Raw genomic sequence first — 8125 nt, forward strand, 5'->3', positions numbered from 1 at the left:
AAAATATCCACTCAATCCTGCTCCAGGTTCAGTTGGTATCAATATCATGAACAAACTATCACAGCAATATCAATATCACAGATATCCGAGCATGCCACTAACACATACATGGCCAAACCTGGTGTCTGATTGTCACACGCTTTTTCGTTTAGCTTTTAATACCTCACTTTTTTTTCGATTACAAGTATACTCTAGCTACTTTTACGGGTTCTCATATGGACCACCATTGACATCATTTTTTTTACCTACTACAAACAATTTGCCACATCAGCTGTTGTGAAATTTTGTGTCTATTAACTTTCACTACGTTGATGCCAAATGGATGCTGAAGATGTGTGAGGTAGCAAACATAATGAAATTGATTGGATTTCTATTTTAGAAAAAATTAAATTTACTTGCTTCAAGGATATACATGTCAATATGTCATTCATTTCCTTTTAGCAATCCTAAGGAGATTTGTATACCAAGCACTCTTGACATTCCCTGTTCCTTTGTTTGCTTAATCAAACATCCCACCCAATTACTCAAATTGAAAAGATATACCTCTCCAATTTAAACTATATTCACCATAGTCCATACTCAACTTTCAAAGAAAAGAAACACAAAACAAAACAAGAACACAGACAAGCTCTCTCATTTCAGTGACTCTAGGCATAGATCCAGGGCAGGCAGTAGTCCATGGCTTCATGTCACTCATCTCCATTGAGAAAAAGTAATCTATCTCCAGATAACCAGCCAGATTCAGACAATCAGGGTAAATCTTGCAAAATACTTTGTGATGGCATGCGCTATTTATCAGTTAGATAGAGTTTTGGCATGCATATTAGCAATGTAGAATTAATAGACAGACAGGAGATGTGACATGAATAATTCTGATCGATGATTACTTGGCTATATAAATCCTACTAGATTTGCCCACATCTCCTTATGTACTCTCCAGGGTGTCTATCATGTGCACCAACATTTCACCAAAATTAGGTAATAAATCAACTTCCCTCTTTCATTTACACCAAACAATGCCCCAGCATGATTGCATTGCAATTCATCCTGCACATCTAAAGAAATCAGGGTTTCCATCACAACTCATTTAGGTTGTATTTGAGTACCCAACAATAGAAGGTGGAAAGCAAAACTATTCTTATCAAGAAAAGCAAGCATAAAGTGATATCAGAAGTAACAATGAACAAAATATGATTCCCATTAAAAGTAGCTTTAGACCAGGATCCCTGCATATATACTGCCCTCCATCATCTAAGTTTCCCAAGCACATTTCACTACCTCAGTTGTTCAACTTAACATCAACAACTTCATCCAATAGCTTTTACATAAAATCAAACTCTACTGCTATAGTGGTGTCCTTTGACTAATCCAAATTGAACTGTCCACTAGTTCTTCTCTATTTGAACTCATTACAAATTCCTAATCATTGGAATAATTTCTCACATTAGCAAATGTGATATCCCACTAGACTACATACGAAGAAATGCAATTTTCATGAAAGCTGTTCTTGAATCCATTAAGTGCAGGATTCCATCTCATACTTCTAATTCTGTATCAAAATACAGTCACTTCTCCATAACCCCCTTTTACTTTATCAACCATTCAGATGAGGACTGCCCTTTCCCAAATTCAAACTAATCAGCAAGTGCATTATCTACATTCAGAATGTGAAAAATGCCATTAACCTTCTAACATCCTCCCACAAAATCTCTTAACCTAGTAACATTTGACAAATTGCAGATAGATGCCAAAAATAACAGATATAGCACATTCCCCATATGAAATTCAGTAGCAAATTTACTTAAAAATTGAAGGATTTTAATTCCCCACTTGCCACCATAGTAGAATGAACTTAAATAACAGTCCCAAACTAGTTGCAGTTTGTAATTCCACAAAATGTACCATTAGTACTAACTAGTAATACACATTCAGCAACCCAAGAAGATGGAAAGTAGAAAAACTGTACTCCATTCTTTATAAATTTATCTAGGATTTCCCGATACAACAATAAAATACGAAATTAGATGAATCTAAAGTTCCTAAGTAACACAACAGAACATTCAAAGACAAGGAAAACATATATCATATACTACATTTTAGTAAAAGAAAAAAGGTGAGACAGAAAGAGAAAAAAGAAAAGCATACCCTTTTCCCTTCCTTTCTCAATCTCTCTCTCTCTCTTTTTACTATCTCTTTCACTCCCAATCTATTCAGTATCCGAAGGAGGATATGAAGGTGGGTATGAAGAAGTATCCGAAGCTGCAAACGAAGCCGAAGAAGAAAACGAAGAACCACCAGCACGAGCACCAGCAGCAGCTGCTTCAGCTTCTTCTAGCATCAAATTCTGCAACCCGGGTCTCAATTCGTTGTTACAGAAATCATCATACTCTCCTTTATCCCCTCCTTTCTTCTTCACTTCTAGCACCACCAAACTCGGCGTCAATTCGAAAATCTCAGCCGCAATCGTCAATGGCCCCTTAATTCCTTCCCTTGACCCCTCCAAGCTCACCCTGCAATCCTTCTTCCTCACTGTAAAGCTGACCAGCTTCGCTATCTCCTCCAATTTCGATATAATTTTCGATACAGGTGCACCAGATACAAACCTCGACTCATCCCCACCTTCTTCAAACAACCCAGATAAATCAAACCCGCGTGAGAACGATATTATATCAAAAGCATTCAAGCTCGCCGGCCTCGGCAACGTGCCCACCCTCTTCGACCTCCTAGCAGCCTCAAACCCCGATTCTGATTCCGTCTCGGATAGAGACGAAACCGAATCATTATCATCTTCCTCCTCCTCTTCCTTCTCATCCACCACATTACACACCCTATCATCCTCTATATAAAACTTGATGTGCTTAAACCCCTTCTTAAACCACCGATTCTCCATGATTTCCGGAATCGTAAACCGGGTCTCAGGGTTTGTATCAAGAAGCCGAGTTAATAGCCGAGTCAACTCAGGCGAAAACCACCTCGGACACCGAAACTCACCCTTGTAAATCTTCTTATACATAGACATAATGTTCTGGTCATGAAAAGGCAAATACCCAGCCATCAAAACGAAGAGTACAACCCCACAAGACCAAATATCAACCTTACCAGCCTCGTAGCCCTTTCGACCCAAAACCTCGGGAGCCACATAAGCAGGTGTACCACAAAACGTGTGAAACAGCCCGTCTTGTCGAATCTGATCGGACACGGCACTGAGTCCGAAATCCGAAACTTTCAGATCTCCATTGTCGTCGAGCAAGAGATTCTCGGGTTTAAGGTCGCGGTGATAAACCCCACGCGAGTGGCAAAAAGCGACGGCCGAGATCAATTGTTGGAAGTACTTGCGAGCTATGTCCTCTTTGAGCCGACCTTTGGCAACCTTGTTGAACAGCTCGCCGCCTCGCACGTATTCCATGACGAAGTAGATTTTGGATTTCGTGGCCATGACTTCGAAGAGTTGCACGATGTTCGGGTGTCGGACACGGCGGAGGATCGAGATCTCGCGCTTGATGTGAGCGATCAGACCCCCTTTCAGGATTTTCTCCTTGTCGATTACCTTGATGGCCACGCTTTCGTTGGTTTTCACGTTCCGAGCGTGGTAGACTTTCGCGAAGGTACCGTGGCCTAGGAGTTTTCCGACCTCGTACCGCCCTAACAGAAGGGCTTGCGCTTCTTTCTTGGTTGTGTTTTTGTTGTTTGCCATTCTTCTTTCTTTTTTTCTTTTTTTGAAATGAAAATGAGAACCTTTTCTTTTAGAAATGGAATGAAAGGGTTTTTGTGGTGGTGTTGGTGGTGATGGTGGACCTAGTTTTTGTCGTGCTTTGTGTTTGTGATGATGCACGCCTCCATTGGCTTGGAAACTGCCTATAGGCTATATAGGTCTAGCTAAAATAAATGGGTTTCTTATTTTCTTATTTGGTTTTTTTTGTGTAAAGAATTGAGAGATCAATCATGAAATGAGTCGGAGGGGTTTGTGGGTTGAGAGATTCCTTTTATATGGGGTATATGCTATTGAATTTTTTTCTCTTATTTTTTTTTATAAATATAAATAAGTGAGAGTTTGGTATGTGTGGTCACGTTCTTCCCCTATTATGGCATGAAACTGTCTCAGTAACAGTGGGATTTACTACTACTACTTAAACTCATAATTCTTGAACTTACCGGTGTAACTAATCGCAAAGATTTTCTACCACTAAGCGACTTACTCGGGAGTTAAGAGTTGTATGCTATTGATACTCGCTAATTATTAGTAATTAAGACTCTCGCACGTGGTCAACTTGCTGAGTAATAGTAAGATTTGCTATTACTTGAATTCATAATTTCCGAACTTACTATTGTAATTAATCACAAAGATTTTCTACCAGCGACGTGTTCGGGAGGTGAGGGTTGTATACTATATTGCTATTGCTATTGATACTATTTGCTAATTACCAGTAGTTGACTGCCACAATGTGCCAAGCTATCTTTTTATTATTTTTTATTTTTTAAGTTTCTGCAATTTCTGATTCAGTCAATGTTAAGTGTTAAGTCTGTTTCTTCCTCGTCCTTTCCACGTAAGTTCATTGCAAGTTTACGAAAACATTTCGTGGACCATGACTTCCTGTGCAAATCACCATCTCGTTACCATTTTAAAGTTTTTTTATTTTTTTAATGACGAATAGATTATTTGAAAAAATAAAATATGTATCACTCACTGGTTTTGGAAAGTTGAAAAGTTTGACAAATTCATTTGCTAAAATAAATCGTGGCCTAAATCATTAGTGCTTAAATCAAAGATACGAGAATAGTGGGTTATAGGAAAGCTACTGACTGAATCATTAATGCTTAAATCATTTCAATTGGAATTGGTACACTGTCATAGTGAGATATTTTCAGCTAGATGGAATTCTTTACCATATTTTTTTTAATAAATAAAACAAAGCTTTTGAAATAATAAGGCAGGTTTCATGATAATAGCACTTCATTAGTATTGCATTGAATTTCCTTTGAAAAACACTATCACTGTGCTTTAGTTGTCTCATTTGAAAGGAATAAAATTCACCTCAAAACCATGGGTAATTCTCATCATCAAATCTTTAAACTATTTCTGCCTTATGAATACATTTATTAGCTTTTACTGAAATGTTTTTTTTTTTTAAAGTGTGTTAAAATATATTTCTACTATGAAAAAATAAGAAAAAGGTAAAGTTTTAAATAGTTGTATATAAATTTTTTCTTTTTTTAAAGCTTATAATCCAATACCAAACAAACACAAATGGTTGAAGAGAAATTTTCTAGAAGTCTTAACAATTGTTGAGATTCTAACCATTCAAATTAGTGGATTGAATTTTTTTTTTATATTATCAAATTTTAAATAAATGTTATTTATTCAAATTATTGACAGTACGGTAAAATCTAAATCATTCACTTAGTCATAAATGATTAGGATTTTGAAGGATTTTCCCTTTAATTAATGATTAGGAATCGTAGTCAAAATTGGGGCATATCGGTAATATATGAATTTTTAACGGCTCTCTCTCTACCTCATTTATGAGTCACAAAGAAGAAATGTCTCAAATATAGAGATGTCCCATGACCATGAGGACCAAGAGAGACACAGCATATTTTTGCTAATAGCTAGAGAGACAGCATATTTTCTTTTTCTGTTTTTGAGAAAAGACACAGCATATTTTCTTACCAAACTGTCACCATTTTTATTTCATGTCTTAGCTAGCACTAGCATGAACATTTTTCAGTCTTATATTTGACACAATTAATGTTGCTGACATGTATTCGTGCATTACACGTAGTATTAACTCATTTGCATAATTGCATTACAAATCAAATCAAATCATTAGTGTTCCCACAGAGTAACTTTAAAAATACCCCACACCAAACAAATGATCACCGTTGATCTTGCATAATCAGACATTTGAATAAAAAATCCATCTTCGATTTGAAGCCACTAAAGATTTTTTTTTTTTTTTTTTTGATGGGAAGCCACTAAAGATTTATTATAGCAAGGAAAAAATCATTGAATGCACTCATATATAGTATATATTTGATGGGTCATTTTTTATTTTTCGAGGGCGGTGTACGAAGTGGTGGGCGGCGTATTGGAAATTATGAATCACAAGAAGCAAAGCTTCATGGTGTCACCCTTGGGAGAAGCAATTCAAAATTCAAATTAATTGTCGGTGCAGCACGCAAAATTGAAGGCTGTAGAGACTTGAAGTAGACGTATAAAATACCTGTAGAAGAATTTTCACGAGATAAAAATTAGTATTAGCAGCAACAAAAAAATAAAAAGACTACGTTAAATTAAAACCATAATAACACGCTAACTTCGGTGTATTTTACTATTTTGTTGATTTCATGATTTTTTTTTTTTTTTTTTTTTTGAGAAAAAGGTGAGATCATAATATTAAATTAAATCAGATTGGAATACACTTTCCAACTCTGCATGTAGTTTTTCTACCCAAACATTGAAATCTGCAAATGAAACTGCTTTTGTTGGATTTCATGAATTTAATTGTTGTAGTATTTTATTATTTTAAAAATGTTATGTCCACAATATTTTCATAATAAATTATATGTGACAACTTGTTACTTGCTGTTATTAGTGGACAAGAAAATAATTTCAATAGTGAATTCAAATTAGAAACTTGTAATAACTTGCCAATTAAGATTTATTATGAAAATATTGTAAGAATGTTATGCACTTAACCTTTCTTTTATAATTATAGACAGTAGGATAGGATATATATTTGATTAATTTAAACGTTAAAAGTATCAAAGAATATGAGATAAGGTACATTTTAAAAACTAATTGAAAAGTCATAGCAAGGTAATTAAGATTAGGAAGAGAAAATGGAAGAAGTTAATTAAAAAGTGTATTTAAATTGACAGAGCATTTTTAAAAATAAAAATAAAAATAAAAAACTGATGTCGGTAGAGCATAATATGAGTGTGATGTGTTGTTGATTACAAATTGGGAAATGAGAAATCAAAAGGATTAAAGAGTTGGCCACATGCTTCCGTGTAAAGGAAACAAAGAAAAGAAGGTGCGTAAGGTTGAGAGAGATATTTTACAAGAAAACCTTTGGATTAACGAGTTTTATGTTGTTTGCAAATTGCAAGATAAAGAAAGATTAGGTTTGGACGCAATAGTTTCTAACATTTGAAGTTGAGCAACATCAGTCACCCAAAAAGGAAAAATTGAGAAGTAAAAAATGCCCTCATGGAAGATGAAAATCAGAAAATTGAGTATACAAGTTTTACATTAGCTGCAATATAAACATTGCTTGCAAAGATAAAGTAAAATGAGGTCTTAGACAGAATAGGTAATAACATGATTTATCATGTGTGATTAGCATTATGTTTGTTTCACTTCAAGTATTTGGTGTGATATGTAAAAATTTTCAAACACAAACCACACCAAAACCAACAGCTAAGCCATCAAAGGCAGCAGTCAAGCAGCCAATGCTAGCAGTCTGGCCATCGAATTGTCAGCTTTAGTCACCATATGAGAGGGGGAGTCACTATGTGTATATTTTACCAAGTTTTTAAAAGTAAAATATTTTACAACATTTTATAAAAGATTTTATGGTTAATAAAAAACATATTCAAATTTGACCCAAATTTATAATGAAACAAACACGGTAAAATGCTAAAAATGTTTTCTATAAAACATTTTATAATAGAACAAATGAAGCCTAACGTGAAAAGTGAATGCTATCCCATCAATGAGATTAATGTGTATGTAATCCAATAAAATTAGAATGTTTAGAGGAAGGAAATTTCCAAATTTTGCTGGGAGTCATTCTTACAAATTATATTTAGGTAGCGTTTGGATCTGGCGTTCCCTTCTGCATTTGTGTTTTGCGTTTTCCTCTTTTCTTTTCTTTTTTTTTTTCTTTTTTTGCTGCACGCATTTCAAACTTTCTCCCGACATAGTTCACTGTTGAGTACTGTTCACGCACTGTTGAGCACTGTTCATAAGACCCACAACCACTTTATTCAAAAAAAATATATATATATATATATTAAAAATGGGTCCCACGGCACTATTCACAGATTTAAAAATTATTTTACTGCGCGCATTTCAAACTTTCTCCCAACATAGTGCACTGTTGAGTACTGTTGAGCACTATTC

General features: G+C 35.1%; 1 protein-coding gene across 1 annotated transcript; it reads right to left on the bottom strand.

The window, feature by feature from the left end:
- Positions 1 to 1952: 1952 nt before the first annotated feature.
- LOC126726218 (CBL-interacting serine/threonine-protein kinase 12-like) lies at positions 1953 to 3943 on the bottom strand. The gene has a single exon (XM_050431430.1). It carries the CDS (start codon positions 3692 to 3694, stop codon positions 2207 to 2209), a length of 1488 nt encoding a protein of 495 aa, XP_050287387.1. The 5' UTR covers positions 3695 to 3943; the 3' UTR covers positions 1953 to 2206.
- Positions 3944 to 8125: the final 4182 nt, after the last annotated feature.

Source organism: Quercus robur, chromosome 5, assembly GCF_932294415.1.
Source record: "Quercus robur chromosome 5, dhQueRobu3.1, whole genome shotgun sequence".
NCBI classification, from domain to species: Eukaryota; Viridiplantae; Streptophyta; class Magnoliopsida; order Fagales; family Fagaceae; genus Quercus; species Quercus robur.

What these genes read in the sequence shown, in the direction of transcription:
- LOC126726218 (XM_050431430.1), bottom strand. Translation starts at nt 3,694, where the DNA reads ATGGCAAACAACAAAAACACAACCAAGAAAGAAGCGCAAGCCCTTCTG.